The 19,429-nt window shown below is 44.4% G+C and overlaps 1 protein-coding gene across 3 annotated transcripts; it reads right to left on the reverse strand.

Moving 5' to 3' along the window:
* Nucleotides 1–273: 273 nt before the first annotated feature.
* Nucleotides 274–16,467, reverse strand: LOC138207446 (serine/threonine-protein kinase tousled-like 1-B). Of its 3 annotated transcripts, none has more exons than XM_069164664.1 (22): nt 15,876–16,467; nt 13,796–13,917; nt 13,088–13,156; nt 12,901–12,939; nt 12,691–12,766; nt 12,559–12,602; nt 12,387–12,470; nt 11,324–11,404; nt 11,116–11,208; nt 10,862–10,972; nt 9,659–9,795; nt 9,260–9,451; nt 9,106–9,172; nt 8,888–8,985; nt 8,532–8,613; nt 8,331–8,422; nt 8,089–8,178; nt 7,209–7,378; nt 6,883–7,018; nt 6,680–6,791; nt 6,467–6,574; nt 274–3,564 (listed from the first exon to the last, which is right to left on the reverse strand). In XM_069164664.1, the coding sequence occupies exons 1-22, from the start codon at nt 16,000–16,002 to the stop codon at nt 3,415–3,417; spliced, it is 2,280 nt and encodes a 759-aa protein (XP_069020765.1). In that variant the 5' UTR covers nt 16,003–16,467; the 3' UTR covers nt 274–3,414. The 3 variants fall into 3 exon arrangements, with proteins under 3 accessions (XP_069020765.1, XP_069020764.1, XP_069020766.1); XM_069164663.1 differs by having other exon boundaries at nt 12,387–12,476; XM_069164665.1 differs by lacking the exon at nt 12,901–12,939 and having other exon boundaries at nt 12,387–12,476.
* Between the last annotated feature and the right edge of the window lie 2,962 nt (nt 16,468–19,429).

Raw genomic sequence — 19,429 nt, forward strand, 5'->3', positions numbered from 1 at the left:
TCCACCACAAAGAGCCCGCAGGTCATGCCGGGGGGAGACGGAGGTTTACATGTACATGAGCTACTGAGCAGTGTGTGTGTGTGTGTGTGTGTGTGTGTTTGCGTGTGTGTGCGCGGGTGCAAGGTGATTAGAAACACAGCAGATCTCCTCCTGGCGTGGCCCAAGTGAAACGGTCGTCAGAGTTGCAGTTCAGCCACAAGGTGTCACTGTAACTAAACTTTCTCAAAACATACAGGACGCACAGTGCGAGCAATAAAGCCAAATGAATTTCACTAAATGTCTCGTGTGTCTTTATGAACAGTCGACAGTGTTGGTTGCTACACTTTTAAATGCACCTTTACCGCCTCGATGCACCGTTAGACACTAAAAAAAAGATGGTGACTAAAAAAAAAAAACAAGTGGCGTGAGAGCTCGGTGAAATTTGTAGATTTGTTTACAGAAAGCCAAACAGGTTGAGCATTTGTGCTGAGCAGCAGATGGAAACAACAGATGGTGTTAAAAAAAAAAAAAAAAAAAAAAAAAAAAAAAATATTTGCACTTTGTGGCTGAAACAGAAGAAAAGCAGCATCAGTTGAGTCATGATTGAATCAGCCAGCTACAACAGGTGAAATATACTGAGGGGAAATATCTTGTCAGCAGCAGGTAAACAAACAGGATGACTGGAACAGGTGAGAAGGTCGACTAAACTACCTGTGGCTCCTTAAATGGGGAAATGACGTCAGCGGTTACAGATGATTCAATGATTAAGCATGTTATTATAGCCATTATGAGATTAGTAGAGATGCTTTTTCACAGCAGTTGAACATTTGACCTCTAGCCTTTTCTGAACACCTGATGTAGAAATGCTGTACTAAAAGACAAATAAGTGTCTGAATTTTTGCGGTTTAAATTTCTTCCGTGTGTACGGAGTCTTCAAAGGGTCAATGTGGGAATAATTTAGCAAATACACTTTTTTTTCCGCGTTCCCACTAAACTACATACAAGTCGAGTGTCAGCGGCTGTGATCACAGCGCAAAGTGTCAACTGTATAAAATGTAAACCTTAATTCAAGTCCACACAAATAAGAAAATTCAACCCCATGATCCTGTTCATGTCTGGCGCCATGCTTCAGGATAGAAAAATTCAAACTTTACACATCGGGGCTGAAAACAGGCAGGATACTTTTTTTTCACCTGAGTTTGAGGCAGAAGACGTGATTGGATCGTCTGAATTGAAGAACGGCCGTGATTGGTCAGAGGTCTGATCGTTTCCTGGCAGCTAATGTTTGAATTTTCCATCTGAATTTTAACATTTTATTTTTTACTCTACTAAATGTGAACCTTATATAAATTCTGACTGTTGCATCAGCTGAAACTATCACTACTGTACATTTCAGAGTTGAATTTAAACCGCATGAAGTCAAACAGAAGTCAATTTAAAAACAAAATCTATAAATGTCTGGCCATTATTTGCTCCCAGACGTGGACTACAACAGGGGACAGCAGCGAGGATGTATTTGGTGCATCGTGACATAAACCCGCTGACTGAACTATTACCACGTGAATCCACTTCTTTAAAACTGAAAAACACTGAGGATGACGTCATGTCTGGACGATATTAACGTCTGCATCGTCCCACTTATATCCTCCTTTAATGTCACCGCCTCCCTCTCGAGCCTCCATCTTGTTTCAGTCACTTCCAGTGTGGTTCCATAACTCCGCAACAGGAAATATGGGTCACAACTGTAGGAATTAATACTTGTAAGGCAATCTTTATTGCACGTGAAATGACGAGCCTCGTCTTGACGTGATCTCACGTGACTCTCGGCTCGGACGTAACACCCGTCTGCACCGTTGGCGTCAACCACGTGGTGTACGCACCTGACGCCTGCGCCCTGAACGGCTCCCGTCCGATTTCTCCCCACAAAACTAGTTCTTGTCGCCAACTTTGGGGTCCGGTCCGGCCCGCCCGGAGCCGAGGAGGGCTTTAAAACGTCACAACACGCAGGTGCGCGGTTTATTTACAGGATGGACAGCTGCAGTAAACGACGCTGCAGCTCAGACCGACTCGGACCGGCAGGTGTGTGACCGCTGCTCGGGAGGGAGGGAGTCGGCTCTCCAGCACGTTTGATGGACTTTTACAGAAAGTAAACGGGGAAAAAAAAACAACAACAAAAACAAACCCAAAGCGCGTTTCGGTTTGATGTTGGCGGGAGGATGCGTTGTGTTCCCTCGGAGCAGCGCGTGTCTGCGTCACAATCATTTAAAAAAAAAAAAAAAAGGAGACTCGCCTCTCGACACAGTTGAAGTACGCGAGGTGAAAAATCGTTTATGTTGAGAACTAAAAGCAACATTTATAGCAGCAAAACTGAGACGAGCTTTCAGGAGGCAACACAAAAGAAAACGGAGCAAACGGAGACACCGGGAAGCAAGAAAAAGCCTCGTTGTTATTATTATTATTATTATTATTATCATCATCATCATTATATATTTGCTAGTGAGTAATGTCTCCTGCACATGAAATGTACAATGAATTGTGTGCCTGCAGTACAGAAACAGCTGACGTGAGTCCACATCTCTTCGGCCGGTTGATCTACGACAGACGTGGTCCTGCAACATTCTCACTCTCAACCTGAACAATAAAACTGGATTAAGACAGATTCTCAGATCCACGTTCTGCAGACCTGAAGAAGAAAACCAAACCAACATCACGTGATTTGACCGGCGGCGGCGGAGCGGAGGGCGAACCCCGCGCTGCGCTACTTCATGCCACATCTGGAGACCACATGAACGGGATCTGGATCCGAAGTGCAAATCGACCCCAGACATTTGATCTGGGACACTTTTTCTTTTCTGTTTGTCCCATCACGTTAAAAGTTTAATCCCCGTCGCGTGCATTGAAATAAATGGCGGGTAGTCCGTTAATCACGGTCTTCCGGTCGTTTCCCGACCGCCTCCCCTCACCAGCAACGAGACTTGTCTGTCACAGACGGCTTTGCGTTGGCACGGTTCTCAGCCACCTCGTCAGGTGGGCGACGGTCTGAACATGTGGATGTATGTGGAGCTACGAGCGGTGGGCTTGGACGGGACATCTCGGAGGTGCTATGCTGCTGTAGAGTCTCCTAAGGGGTTAATAAACAAATCCACCAGCTTCATTCTTCTCTCGTCTTTTCCTCTGACAATTTCTTTTTTATTTTTTTCCACTCTGTCCCCGCTCACACACACCGATGAGTTCAAGGGCAGCGCTGAGTATCCTCCGTCCACGTCGTCCCTCTTTTCCATCTTGTGTTTTCCCGTTTTATTCTGCTAATATATCCGTGTTTTTGAAAAAAAAAAAAAAAAAAAATTCAGGTAAAAAAGACAAACATCTATTATCCTGTAATTCCAACAATCCTGACTTGAGATTGGCCAGAAGGTTCCCCGTCAGTCCTGGGAGTCAGTAGGTGGGGAGGGAGGAGGAGGAGGGCTGCAAGGAGCCGGAGGAGTTGGAGCGTCTCATGTGAGGGAGGAGGTAGCTGTCCGAGCAGAGCTGGTGGACATCGAACCTGTCCTCCTTACGGTAGGCCAGACAGCGACGGATGAACGCCTGCAGGCAGAGGAGGGCGTGACAGAGTGGGATTAGATCACTTCCACCACTGATACACTGACTGATACACTGTTACACTGTTACACTAACACTGACTGATACACTGACTGTTACACTAACACTGATACACTGTTACACTAACACTGACTGATACACTGACTGTTACACTAACACTGATACACTGTTACACTAACACTGACTGATACACTGACTGTTACACTAACACTGACTGATACATTGATTGTTACACTGATACACTGACTGTTATGCGGATAGACTGACTGTAACACTGACTGATACACTGACTGATACATTGATTGTTACACTGTTATACTGACTGATACACTGACTTACACTGTTACACTAACACTGACTGATACACTGACTGATACACTGACTGATACATTGATTGTTACACTGTTATACTGACTGATACACTGACTTACACTGTTACACTAACACTGACTGATACACTGACTGATACATTGATTGTTACACTGTTATACTGACTGATACACTGACTTACACTGTTACACTAACACTGACTGATACATTGATTGTTACACTGATACACTGACTGTTACGTGGATAGACTGACTGTAACACTGACTGTTACACTGATACATTGACTAACACTGACTGACACACTGATTGTTACACTGATACACTGACTGTTACATTGATTGTTACACTGTTACACTGATACATTGATTGTTACACTATAACACTGACTGATACACTGACTGTTACACTGACTGATACACTAATACACTGACTGTTACGCGGATAGACTGACTGTTACACTGATACATTGACTAACACTGACTGACACACTGATTGTTACACTGATACACTGACTGTTACATTGATTGTTACACTGTTACACTGACTGATACATTGATTGTTACACTATAACACTGACTGTTACACTGACTGATACACTAATACACTGACTGTTACGCGGATAGACTGACTGTTACACTGATACATTGACTAACACTGACTGTTACACTGTAACACTGACTGATACACTGTTACACTGACTGATACATTGATTGTTACACTGATACACTGACTGTTACATTGATTGTTACACGGATAGACTGACTGTTACATTGATACACCGATACATTGACTGTTACACTGACTGTTACATTGACCGTTACACTGACTGGTACGCTGACTGTTACATTGATTGTTACACTGATACACTGATTGTTACACTGATTGTTACACCGACTGATACACCGACTGCACCTTTACATTACTGAGGAAGACACTTCTCTTTCATCACTATATCACAGTCCCTTCGGATGGCTGAACGTGTGCTAACATGTCACCGGATTTCCAAACCCAAAACATTAAAACTTCAAATACAGCTGCTGCATTTGGCCTTTTTATTACTGTAAGTAAACTTGCAACACACCACATGTCTCAACTCAGCTTTGCTTCCATCAAAACAGCGATCTGCAGAGCGAGACCATAAAGATTTGTCAACTGTCAGACATGTTGCTCAATGTTTCATGTTGAGGAAACAGAGGGCTGCAACTAGACTAAACAAGGTTTTTCTGCAGATACGGGTCTTCTGCAGACCTTCACACCCACACCGGGGAGCGAAGCCTTGTGAACGCCCGCTTTCGTTTGGCTTTTTTTTACTTCCTGATTTGGTCATTTTGTCATGATTTTCCATGAAACGTTGAATTGTTTCATTTTTGTTTCTATGTCCTCCTTTGAGCTGCAGCCATAAGACAAAGTTCATACAGTTTGTGTTTTAGTCGTTTAAAAAAAAAAACATTCATCCTCCTAATTATTTAACCTAATTTCACATCTAGAGGCTGCAGTAGCGGGAGAACACATTTCTAGTCGTACTATGAAAGGAGAGAAAGCGTGCCTGCTACATGTGTAGGCTTTTGACTGGTACAAACAATCAAACTAGAGATGTGATATGTGATATATGATATATGATATATGATATATATATATGATCGGGAGTCTGCACAGGCTGTTTTATTTTGAAAATTGCCCAGATTTCCTTTGTTTTTCTCTGAATGACTTCCTGCTCATCTGATCTGGTCTGTGCAGATCGATGCGTCATCAAAATAGACTGGGCGCTGATTTTTAGCACAGCGGAGGTTTGAGCTGCTTTTGGATGCAGCCTCAGTGCGAACGGTGGGGCAGTATGGAGTCATTTTCTGATCATTTTTTTAGTCATAGAAATCGTCATTTGGGACACGAAATGTCAAACAGAAAATATGCTCATCCAAGATGAAGTCTGCATGTCTTATTTTGTCCAAAAGCCAAAAATTCAGTTTATTATTGTACAAAGACAAAGATAAGCAGCAATTCCTGCAACTTGAGAAACTGAAACCTGTGAATGTTTCTAATTTTTCACTTCTTTTCTTTTGAAAAAAAATGCAGCTATAATAGTTATAAAAATAGCTGTTTATCCTTTTTCTGTCCATCGACTACTCTGACTCCTGATTAATCTTTTCAGCTCTACAAACTAAACATCCTAATGTAGGACATTTATATTTACTGTAAATATTTAAAGGCTGTAAATATATGTAAACATCCTAATGTAGGATATTTATATTTACTGTAAATATTTAAAGGCTGTAAATATATGTAAACATCCTAATGTAGGATATTTACAGCATACAGTAAATAATGTAGTATATTTAAATGTTCATATTGCCTCCTATGACGCTATTTGGTTCGAGGAGGAGGTGCCTTTTACATCGTAGAATTTCATTTTCCTTCAATTAACGTTCAAATATTGCATAAACATTATTTTCATGTCACAGGAGTGAAACGCCGGAAACATTTTTTTTACCAGCTGTGTTTAATACACCTGCCTGACGCTCCTTGTGTTTAGAGAAATGCGTGCGTGAGTGCGTGTTACCTTGGCCTCCGTGCTGGCCTGTGGTTTTGCCGGGAACTGAACCTCTGTGGCTTTGAGGATGGTGTTTTCCTGGAGGATGTCCTGCTGCGACTGATTGTGACCAAACGGCTGCAAACAAAACAAAACAAACACAAACTCACCACAGATCCGACGTCTCTTACACTGCATGGACTGCGCCTGCAGCCGCCGCAGCAGGCGGTGTTCATGCCGTACCTTGCGTCCGTAGAGGCACTGGAAGAAGATCACTCCCACAGACCAGACGTCCACCTTGTTGGAGATCTTCGGCGGCTCCTTCCCCACCACAAAACACTCGGGAGGGAGGTACCTGAACACACACATCCACGTCATACCATGTAGTAGAAAACTCATCCACCTTTTCAGATTGACCTGTCGGTCTGAGCGCGAGTGTGTCTCACCAGTAGGTGCCTGCTCCCTGTGATGTGAGGTCCATCCCGTCCACGCCGTAGTTATCATCGTCCATTATCTTGGACAGGCCGAAGTCTGTGATTTTGATTTCTCCACATGCAGTACCATCGACCAATAAGATGTTACCTGTGCGCCACGAAGACAGCGACCGTCAGTGATCAAATCCAAATGAGAACAACAGGTTATACCTACAGCAGTAGAATCAACTGCACTCCCTCCCTAAATCCCATGTGACCAGAGAACACTGACATCGTGACTCTAGCGTCTTTCATTTCGTAGACGATTCATCCTAAAACATTTGGACTACGTGACCCACCAGGTTTGAGGTCGTAGTGGATGATGGGCGGCTTGATCTCGTTGAGGTAACGCAGCGCGCTGACGATCTGCATGACGATGGAGCGGGCCTCCTTCTCCGACATCAGCTTGTTCTGCTTCAGGTAGAAGTCCAGGTCATTTCCTTCGCAGAACTCCAGCACGGTGCAGAACCTGGCGACGACGGACACGCACACGGTTACATACAGGGAAGCAGGAGGACCAGCTGCTCATCCACAGGAAGTTGCTCTCAAGCGCAGGAAAGACACTTCCCCTCCCCCGGGTGTGGGTCAAAGGTCAGGGGTCAAGGTTTTCCTGCTGCCGAATAAGCCTGACTTAAGTTTCCAGTCGTGTATGTGAGCTGCTCAGATACTGAAGGAAAACTCCACGTTCAAACTCAACACAGGAGGAGTTTGGTGTGTTTACCTGGACATGAGACACGCAGCACTGTCAGACTGCCAGTTCCTTTAACTGTCCTTTGGGTCCGCGTGACTCCACCTCATGTGCTCGTTTAACGCTCAGAGATGGAAGTTAACTCTTTAAAAATAACTTCCATGGTGAGGGCATGCTGACACTGAATCATATTTTTCTGTTTTTTTCCTGTAAAATTGCTTTTACTCTCCCTTCTTTCCCCGAGCTGGCAGCAGTCTGACCTCGAGCCTTGAGGCAGATCACACACGTTTCGCTGGGCCGGGCCTTTGCAAAAGGTTTGACACTGACTGATGTGCACCGTGCAAACAACAACAAAAAAAAACAGAAAAGCTTTTTTTTTTTTTTTTTGTATTTATAAAACAACCCAGTGCTGAGAGAGAAACAACCTCAGCACCCAGCAGGGTGCGTGAACCCAGCAGGGCTGCAACTGGTAGAGGTCAGAGGTCACTCACGTGTCAGTATCCAGGGAGAAGTAGTCGTACAGTTTGACTATTCTGGGATGGTCCAGCTGCTTGTGTATTCGGTACTCCCTGCATGCATGCCTGGTAGGGAAGACAACGCAGTGAGTCCAACTACAGAAGCATTTTGTCTTTGTGTGTCTGAGGTTGTGTGTGTGTGTGTGTGTGTGTGTGTGTGTGTGTGTGTGTGTGTGTGTGTGTGTGTGTGTGTGTGTGCGTGTGTAGATGAGACCTACTTGTGGTAGTTCTCCTTTTTCTCCTCTCTCCAGTTCTTGTTGAGCTGGTGGATTTTAACAGCAGCGTAGCGCTGCTCAAACAGGTCAAAAGCCTACATATGCAACAAGAAAGCAAACACACACTCACACACTTTGTCTCCAAACATATTGTGTGCAAAGAGAGCGAAAAGGAAAGGAGCCGTCCGGCCGTACAGACGGTACCTTGTAGACTTCACTGAAGCCGCCCCTGCCCAGCAAGTGCAGCAGCAGGTACCTCTCGTTCAGAGTGGGATGGTCTTTGAATCTGTGAGAGAAGGATGTGTTTTTTTTTTTAAATGAACACATATTCAACACAACACGCTGCCAGTCCTAAATGTTTGTACCAGACTTTGATCCAGCAACTTTCTGTAGCTAATTTGTATCATGGGCCTCGTGATGCACGTTCAACCTGCGCTGGATACATTAAAGCCACAACTGTGGCAGCTAAAATTATGACTTGCATTTATCTCACAGACCCTGTTCAAGTCTTGACCGCCAAAATACAAGATTACTCGGCAGGTTATGTTGAGTGAACTTACGCTGAGCTGTCCTCGTTGTTTATCCTCTTCAGCTCTCTGATATGAAGATTCCTAACTCGCTCCAACCGCTCCAACTCTGCTTGGATCTCAGCTTCCTCCTGGTGGTCATTTCAAAACAAAAGCATGTACGGCTTGCTTTAACCAGAAGGAGTTAAAAGATCTTCTCACTAGTTCTGGTCACACTCTGCTCTTATTGGTTGATGTTTTTTGCCACTGACCTTCTTCAGATGTCCGAGGCGGAGCTTGAAGATTTCTTCCTGCTCGTGGTACTCGGCGAGCGTCAGCCTGACGAAACATGGACAAAGTCAAACTCTCCTGGCAGAACTAAACTCTTTACCCACTCACGCCACGTGCTTCTGCTAGTTGACTCACAGCTGGGGCAGGGAGGGCTTGAGGAATGGGTCGGAGTCGTTGCCGTTGACCACCTTAGCTTTGCGCTGCTTGGGTTCGGATGTGGAGGCCACAGAGAGGGACGGAGACGCCGGGTTCGGAGGCTTCCTCTTCGCTAGCAGCTTCCTCTGTCGCTCTATGTCCTCCCTCTGCTGGTTGATGCCCTCCTGTTGCCTGCGACGGTAAACAGAAGGAGAGGGAGGGAGTGGGTCATGTGGCAAATACTGAAGCAGACTGGTTCGCTTGTTAAGCTTCTGGCTGTGAAGCGACGCATGCGCTGAAAATTCACTTGTGCCTCTGTATTTCTGACGCTTCCAGCGACCGATGCAAAATAGGAATAAACCGGAAGTTGATTTGATGCACGTGTTTGGATGGTCTCACTTGATGAGGTTCTGGAATGCATATCCGTCAGTCCACTGCTCCGTGTAGGACGCTCCGTGTCTGACGGTGGTGAAGTGGCCGAGGCGGAGGCGATCCTGCATGCTCTTCTCGCGACATGACTGCTTCTCCTGGGTGCTCTGTGGACAAAACCAGACAGGCATGTACAGCCCGTTAGAAAGTGATGGGCAGGGTAACTGACGCTGTCGCCATACTATCAGCTAAAGCTTGGCTCAGACCACACGATCAGATTAGACAATCAAAGAGCCATCAATTCTTGCTGTGCCTTGTCTTGCCGGCAACACTACGAGTCTGACCTGAACCAATCATCGTTCATGTTTGTGCACAAGTTCCTGTGTCGTCAAGGACGAAGGCCAACAGGTTTTCAATCATGGCAACTGTGTGATGCTAGCGGTCCTGTGCTCTGGGTGACATCAAGGAACACATCGTAGGCTGGTAAAAACAAAACAATTCTGACATGCTAAACTTTTCCTCAGGGTGTCATGCAGTGTCCCAGACGCTGTTCCTCAGTTACGTCACGCTGCGAGGACATCTGACGTTCCAGATGTTCATAATCGTGCCCGGCCAGCGACTGATCGCGTCAAAATCACCCTAAATTTGTGTCGTCTAAAACCACCTTAAAGCAAGAAGGTGTTTGTCATTCAAGTTCAGGAAAACAACAGAATGTTTCAGTGACCTTGAGGTTACACACCCATGCAGAATAAAGGTGCATTTAGTACAAAAATTACAAACATTGTATGCGCTGAAGAAGCTCCATGAAGCTTAATGTTACTGAATAAAAGGTGCACCACCACAGTCCCCCCCCCCCACCACCACCACAGCACTGTGCAGTTATGTGCACCTCCAGCCCAAGAAAGGAGGAGACCAATGGAAACCAGGTGACTGGTAAAGAACAACCTGAAAAATCTACCAACCCAAACAGTCTTTCTCCCTCAGCAGCTGAGCACCGGAGCAAAGCTAGAACACCAGAGAACGCAGCACTTATTATCGGAGGGAGACGGCGGTGTTGCTCGACCACTGGTGAACGGCAGCACCTTTGTAAGCAAAGAGCTAAAGTTTACTGTGTAACACGATAGCTGCAAGAACTGCTGCTGCCGTGTCTCCGTTTTCGGTTTCTCTTTCCGTCCCATAAAAAGGTCAAAAATGTAGTGAACTAAATGTATGCAGAATTCATGCAAAGCACACCTTCTCTATGAGCAGCTTCTTGCTCATGGTGATGCACTTGTTGAGTCTCTCCTTGTATTTCTCGAGGAGTTTTTGCTGTTCGTCGATCTGCCGCCGCAGGTCACAGTTCGCCTGTTAAAAACAACAACAACAACAACACACAGTCTAGTTGTGAACATGATGCTCACCCGGCATGACAACATGTAGCGCGTTAGGCGGGCGTGCTCTCATGCACTCTCCCTCACCGGCAGGAGACAGACTATGAATGAACTCACCCTGAGCAGGTCATCTATTCGTCCCTCCTTCTTTTCCAGGTCCAGACTCTTGTTGCTCTCCAGAGCAGCAAGTTTCAGGCCCGTCAGCTCCGTCTAAGAAAGTCGGACAGACCGGTACCACTGAGAGGTTTACTAATCGATGCACAATTTATACCACTTAAATCATCTAGTGTCACATCAGTGTGTTTCTCCCGTGTGACCTACTGACCTGGACACATTTGCTTGAGGAAGCTTTCGGGTTGTGTTCTCCGAAACACAGACTGGTTGGAGAAGAGCTGTTCTGCCGGATCTACAGATACAGAGTCATCTTCAAATCTCGTAATAACATGCAGAAACTCCGGTCTACTGGACGCAGACGACTGGTCACAAATCTCCCGAGTAGATTTTACACACTGGGGACATTTTTTTGAGTGCTTAACGTCAATATATATTTTTGGAGCTTGTTTTTGTCACGAGTACTTTTAGGCAGAACACAAATATTACGTGGCAAAAAGCGACTTGTATTTTTCAGAGGGAGGTCGACTTTTCGGAGCTTTGAGTAAAGGCATCAACCAATCATACAATATGTGGAAGTGGACCGGAAGTCACATCACAACTTCTAAAGACAATGTTGATTGTTTGTGTCTCCAGCCACGTGGTTTTAAAAAAGACAAAGGACACCAAAATTACAAAGACAACAATCTGACATATGGACTGATGGTGCGTTCATGAGCAACTGGGAAGTGGAAAAGTTCCAACCTGCGAGCGGGAGAAAACTCCTGAACGCCTGTCAAACTGGGAATATCCCACTGGGAAAGTGGGAGGTTTATGAGAGCTCAGAGATGGAGGTTTGATGTCACTTGACATGGCAGCGATTGCGGTGAAAGGAAGAAATGTACTTGCTGTGAAATGCTGGTTAGCCGAGCCTGCGTAGTTTGCTAGATGTGTAACCTGTTAAAAACAGCAGGACATCGTGTAGAAATGTCGGGTACAAATAACTTTGACTTCCTGAGCTCCATTTCCTCCAAAATCTCCTCTTCTTTCGTTGAGAAGAGGAGAAGCAGCAGCAGATCTTGATCACGTGATGATCTTTTCTTTTTCTATTTTTCAAACAACGAGCCGATTCAAATCTATCCAAACTGGGTTTTTTAAACAACTGTCGCAAATTCACTTTCAAAGTGCGAATAGTTTTGCTGCGAAATATTTGCAGGCGAATACTCCACATTTCCGTGTGGTATATTTGTCACGTCCCCGGTGTGTAAAGTGCCTCAAACTTTTTCTGAAACACTCACGATCGAGCTCGGGGCGGAGTGCGAGTTCTGCGGAGAGCGGCGAGCTGATGGGAGGCCTCGAACTGGACTGGAACCATTTCCACCCTGAAACTTTGCAAAGAAGGACAACTTAAGAATCTGTTTCAAAATGATTACGAGCGCAACAAACTGCAGCAATGGCTGTGACACTCACATCAAAGTAGTCGCTGATCTTGGGCCCACGTGTGGACGTTTTCCCTGCACAAACAATTCAAGTTTCAGTGGGAGTTATCAGTCATTTAGATTTGCCCGTTTCACAGCGTTTTAAAGCCGAGCTCCATCGTACCTTGACTACTCTCTGAATAGGTATCGGCTTTCCTTTTCCTCCCTCTGGACGATTCAGAGTGCTTCTTCTCCGGGGTCTGGGAATCGATATGAAATGAGAGAGGAAAAATAAAAGAAAGAAGAATCATAAATCCCCAGTGTTTCACCAAACAAAGCAGCATCCAGTGGTGGTGTTGAGCAGGAAAGAGCAGCAGGAAGAAAGAGTACATACTGAGTAGGCAGGGGAGCTCCCTCTTTTCAAATCAGAGTTCTAGGAAGAGAAGAGAAGAGAAGGAGAGGTGGAGGTGGTGCGAGACAGAGAGAAGAGTAGGCTGTGTGAGGAAAAAGCACTGACAGCATGGACGTGCACTTCACTGTGCGTCTTCTTAAGATACACAACTGTCTGGTGTGTGTTTTACCTCAGACTCCTTGTCGCTAGACGAGCCAAGACTGCCGTAGCTGTGGTTCGACGATTCGTTGGCCAGACCCTGCACAAAATAAGTCATCAAATGAAAACAGCTGTCCCAGGTGCGCTGTGCTGTTCAACTTCAGTGACATCATGAAGGGTAAAGCGAAACAAAGGCTGGAGGAAGGCTTTCAGTCTGCCACGTCGAACAGGAATCCAGACTTTCAGTTCTGAGGTGTGTCACTTGGCTCTTTTCCACCGCACGAACTTTTCCAGGAACTATGAATCCTTTTTAGGAAAACAGGAAGTTTTTTTTTACCTGCTTCTCCACCATGGGAATCATGGCATCAAGAAGACCGACTTTCTGAAGACTTCTCATCACAATGGGGTTAATTCCCAAATGAATACCAGCTACAAGGCTGCTCCAACTTCAATCAGCATTCTTTGCATTGCAGGCGCGCGCTGCTTGTTGCTAGTATTGATATTACGGGAGCTTGGGATTGGCTTTTCTTATTACTGACATCCAAAACAATCTCTCGTGTAGCTCTGCTTGTGAGAAAAAAAACTGCGTCTAAAACTGTTTAAATCCTTAATGAAGCGAGAAACGGGGATGCATTAAAGGAAGGAGTTCATGAGGCTCTTCAACTCCAGGGCGAACCGTGTTTGTATACGCGCGACGTAACTCAAAATGGAGGTTTTCTCTGTTGTGAGGTGCGGTTACCTTAGCACCTCCGCTGGTGCTCCCAGTGCTGCCTCCCGTGTTGCCACTGACAGCCCCCGTGAACCTGGCCTCCAGCAGCTCCTGTCTCCTGGGGTCCAGGCTGTGCAGCTCCTCCATGGGGCCTGGCATGAGAACATGGGCACAGTTAAGGTGAGACTCTTCATATTATCCCCCTTTCACTAGGAAATCAGAGCAAAGCACATTCCTGTGACAAAATGACCAGAAAAGATTCAAAATGAGCGCTGCGAGAAGGAAAAGAAGACAGTATCGGGGAGGGGATTCGAGAAATATTAGTTATCAGAAAAACGGATTTAATTCAAAGGGGAATGAGGTAGCTCTTCAATGTCCTTTCAATCTGCGGTGGAGGATACTGTAGATGAGTGACAGTGCATTTATGACCTAAGCAGAAAGGTCATCGTACCACTGGGGAGCCAGAAGGGAGAAGAGTCGAGGCTACCAGTCTGTCAACACAAACATCTTCAACTAGCTCATCTATTATTTTGTTAGTTACACTGCCACAATGGCCTCATTGCACAGTGCTAAACCAGTCTCTAACATTTCAGGATCTCAGTACCTCAGAGGCCTGGCAGGTGGAGAACAACTGCAGCTCAGATAAAGACAGTGGAAGTTTTATCCCGAAGTGAAATCTTTCAGCATGCTGCCAACGTCATTGAAAAATAGATGCGGTGTGTCTAATTGAAATGCTGCACGTGTGCATCAATGTTCACGTTGAATCCGGACATCTAGGCTGCGCAAAAGAAAGCCTAGTTTCCCATTTAAATGAGCATCAGTTTATAGATAGATTGTCAAAAGTCTCGGTGTCAAACCTTTCAGCTGTAAATCAGAATCACAACAGGCACAGAAATGACACTGAAACTCCCACATTCAGTGTCTGCTGTCTGACTGGGCCTTGCTCGATAACAACCAGTTTCCAGGGAAAGATCAACACAGGTCCTCTGCTCCCTACTGACTGCTGCTGCCTCTGCAAGTGTTTGTTTCCTTATTGGACATTTCCTGGCTGTCATCTTTACATAGCTTCTGGCACAGGGGCAAGCCTTAAAAGGCATAATGGACATTATGAAACCCCTGGGCGGTGAAACGGCGAGCACACTACAAGGCCTACAGTATGTGAGGTTATCTGAGGACACGGCAGAGAGTGATTAGGGGGTTAATTAATCTAAACAGCTGGAGCTTCAAAATGCAGCGTTATCTTGGTTTCATAGCACATTCATGTTTGGACTCTGAAGCTGGATATCAATTTCCCAAAGATCTCCTCGGTGGTATTTAAAATGCAGATCTTTGGCTCGAATCAACTTGTAAACAGCAGAGCTGTCTAAATATCTCACCACAACACGTCATGTGATATAACTAATGATCTGAGCTGGGACATTATAACCAAATGCTGCCGCTTATCAGCACTGTTTTTGGTCACATCACATCCAGCAACTCGGCAGCACGGGAGGAGTAAATAACATCGGGTCGGAAAAAAAACATCGTGGTAAAAAAAAAAAAAAAAAGAAAGAAAAGCTGCAGTCAAACTGGTCAGAAAGTAAAATTCACGGCCTAAGTTCATAGTAGCAGTCAGTGACGTGCATCGCAATGCATTAAAAGATGCATGCACGGCTACGTGGTTTTAACATGGCACTAGAGGCTGTTGACAGTGTTACTATCTGTCTCCCCCCCAAAAAAAAATTAAAATAAAAATTAAAATAACAAAACAGGGTTATCGCATCGGCAGCTAACCAGAAATCATGTAACCGGACGGTCACACAAACAAAACAACCAGCTAGCGATGCCTTTGTGCAGCCGTGATAGCCGGCTGCTACTTCCAGACTGGCCATCAACCGAGCTGACAGCTGACGTTTGGCTTCCAATTCACGGCATCAGTGAACTTGACATCCATCTTTACTTCAGCGGACGTTAGCGCGACACGGCCCGAAAATAACCCACTTCTCCCGGAAAAGGACACTTTTTTTTTTTTTTCTTTTTAAAAAAAAAAAAAAAAAAAAAAAAAAGGAGAGTAAGAGTAGGTCGTGCACTCGGTGAGGGAGGAGAGAGAGAGAGAGAGAGCCGATAATACCTTCCTTGCTCTTTGCGGTCGCCGTTAGATGTTGTTGAGAAATCGTTGGGGACGAGGAGAGCTGCGACCAAGATGGCGTCGCCTCCAAACTTCCACCACCACTTCCACTGTTACTTTGGACACTCATGAAGCCACTTTACCGCCGAGAGGAGCCAGCGTACACACCGCCGATCGCGGAAATCCCAAACTCGCGACCATCGCTTTTTTTTGAACACCTGCTGCGAGCCGGGGCGGCCCGGGGTAAACGCGTAGTTGTTGTTTTTATTTTGTTGTTTTTTTTTCTTCTTCTTTTCTTCCCAGCCCGTATCTGCGTCGCTAGACGTCTGGCATGTCGTGACCCGTGCGGGTCCTGCGGAGGAGCGGCTTCCGTCGAGACTCGCTGAAACGGATCCAACGTAACCTTTGCATGATGACCGCACCGCGCGCGCCTGTCAGCATCCAGTTCGCGAGCGGAGCTTTGATTCTTCTCCTCGCGAGCCTATCGCGAGGCTGGCGCGCACCCGGAGCTGAGCAGCAAAGCGCGATGTGGGATGGCGTGACACCGAAACCAGACGCTGATCTGGGATCGTTTCACCCTCCGCCGAACCAGCCCGAGGTTCACCGGAAGGCACCGCTCGGCGTCGACCTGAGAACAGCCCCTTGTTTTGGTGAAAACAACAAACACAGAAAAAAAAATGGCCGAAAGTTCTTGTCTGCTCGAGGAGAAGGAAGGAAAACAGACATACATATATATATACATATACATAATATATTAAGTGTATATGAATACAAATATACAATATATATTAATTATATATAGGCCATATAATGTAAATATGTAACTTATATGATATACCATTAATATTTATATATACACACACATACACTATACATATATATATACACAATACATTTTATACACTATATTTATATAATATATATGAGGATATATATATACGCATTTATATCTACATACACACATTTATATATATATACATACAGTGTATGTGTACAATGTGTTTAAATTTGACAGAAGAGAGGGAGCATGTACTTGTGTTTCTGTTTGTGCTCGTGCGTGTGTGTGCATGTGCGTGTGTGTGTGTGTGTGTGTGTGTGTGTGTGTGTGTGTGTGTGAGTAAATGTTTTGGGTAGGGCTGTGGTCTTGATATGCTGTTTTTCAGTCTTGAAATACAAGATGCAGGGAGGAGGGGGTGCAGGTGGGAGGATAGTGATGTGGTCTGGGCTATAAGGTCTTTTGTTCCAAATTTGGTGCAGTGCATCAAAATGCCTTTGCTGTCTTGTGGGGCAGCACACAAAATACACTCTCTCTCTGTCACATCCAACTGTTTGGCCTACATCTTTCTTGCAATCCTTTTTAATTTTGCATCAAAATGTATTTCTTGTGTAACTTGGGCTGTGCGTGGAGAGTCAACAAATGTGTTTTTTCTCCCTCGGGAAAATATTTTTAGCCTCTAATATTTCAAAAGTTAATTATAATGTAATCAGACAGATTCATATTAACATTCAAAGTGATAGTAAACCCCGGCTCTCCTTGCAGTCAGATTGCATCAGGCAACAGACTGAGGCACAGACAATCATACTGCACCTCATATGCACCTGCCCATGGTAACCTGATTTTTTTTTTTTTTTTGGTCACACGGTTTCCATAGTAACAGAGCAATAGTCTTGACAGGCAATGAGGAGGATTGTATAAGCAGTCTACTACATTACACTACTACACACTACACTGCGCGTAGGCACACACACACACGCATGCACACACACGCACACACACACGCACACACACGCACACACACGCACACACACACACACGCACAGTCCCACAGAGGTTGTAATGTAATTTCAGGTATGAAGCTGGAGTTGTGTTATGAGGAAAGGGGTGAGTGATATCCAAGAAGCAGTCGGGACATTCTCGGAGCATCAAATGCCGGATGGGAAACTGGGAGCGTTGTCTGACATTTGGAAAACTGCCTCCAGCTTCTGTAAAAGACACACGTATGCAATCTACAGTAATAATGGCCTTCAAAAAGTTCAAAAATGCTGTGGAATTAAAGAGGAAAAGAAGTACAATTGCAAAGGCATGACATTTCATAACTTCCTGAACACAGTTTTTTGGAAGAATAAATCATCATTCAGCCAACACTTGAACCAACACAGAGGAAATACAAAAGAACAAACAAAAACAAGGACAATGTATCTTATTAAAATCATTTTGCTGGTGTCAGAAAATCCTCTCATTTGTTACATGGTGTACTAAAGTCAGCAGCTGTGGATTAAAAAAAAAAGTTGTTTTTTTTAACATTTTGAAATGGAAATGGTTAATCATGGAGGAAGGAGTTCAACTCATAACTGTCTTCTACACAAGAGAAAAACATAGCCTACTCTAGCACAGAACATGTTCATAAATGTGATTGTTATTCTATAATTATCCTCAGTTTACAAAAATGTAACTATTAACATTAGTGTTTTAATATCCAGTATGAGATCACCCCTAACCGTCTTTCTTCACAGAGAAGCTAAATACTATACATTGTACATTATTGTGATTACTATTCATAATGACTCCTGTGCAGTTCTTGCTATCAACTGTCTGCTATGAAAATGACTTCTGCTCCTCCATCTGGCTCAGTTGTTTGTTTGCTGCTAACAGCACAAGAAAACTTACTCCACTTCTGCAAATGTAGTGTAATAGACATTAACAGTCAGCCTGGCAAAACTCATTGTTGAGACTGTAGGAAAATCCCCATTCAGAGGGAAACTCCCATTCTAGTTACCAACATCCCGTTAAACAGCACAGATCAGCATCAAAGAGCTAAGCTGGCTGACCGGTCATGACACTCAGCCTATTGTTTTCAAATATGTATATGAACATATGTACTCATCATTGAGTACAAATATGTCAACATAACTTAATTGTATGTATTATCTGGGAAAAATCAAAAAGAAATGTCAATCACAAATGTGTGGAGTTGGCTGGAGCTGGAGGAACGTCTTTTCACTTCCAGGTAAAACCACGCACGTGAGCACACTTCTGTGGGTGCATTACACAACAAAGCATGTAAATGTAACGGTTTGTTAACATGCATTTCATATCTCCAAATAAAAACATAAAGAGGGTTATTATAACAGTGTCATTGTAAAGCCAGAAAATAAGAAGGAAAATGCACCACACTTCCATGTAAAGTTATAATGTGTATGTACGTATTATGTTGTATGGTTCTGATATAGGGACTTTACTATGTTAAGCGCCCTGAGATGACTTCTGTTATATAAATGGTGATTGAATTGTGTTGAATTGAATATAAATGCCACTGTGGGGCTAATGATGAAGAGAAGGGTGCAATTTAAATGTATATCTCTGTGCATCTGTATCTGGAACACATGGAAAAGACTGTGTTTGCTGGAAATAAAAAGGTTGAATTTTTCATTTTGAGAGTTATGAGGCTTAAAAACAAATAAAAACCTGTTTTAATAGAATCAGTGGAGAGAAATGTAATTTACTATAATAGTTATAGAAAAAAAATCACTTAAAACAAGTTGCTCACAGTAAAGTT

Source organism: Embiotoca jacksoni, unplaced genomic scaffold (assembly GCF_022577435.1).
Source record: "Embiotoca jacksoni isolate LCO1_2020_lvr unplaced genomic scaffold, fEmbJac1.0.p SCAF_31, whole genome shotgun sequence".
NCBI lineage: Eukaryota > Metazoa > Chordata > Actinopteri > Embiotocidae > Embiotoca > Embiotoca jacksoni.

Coding starts and splice junctions, on each gene's coding strand:
- LOC138207446 (XM_069164663.1), bottom strand. CDS start 16,002: ATGAGTGTCCAAAGTAACAGTGGAAGTGGTGGTGGAAGTTTGGAGGCG. Junction 13,157..13,795: donor GCACCAGCGGAGGTGCTAAG/GTAACCGCACCT, acceptor TATTTTGTGCAG/GGTCTGGCCAACGAATCGTC. Junction 12,940..13,087: donor CTAGCGACAAGGAGTCTGAG/GTAAAACACACA, acceptor TTCTCTTCCTAG/AACTCTGATTTGAAAAGAGG.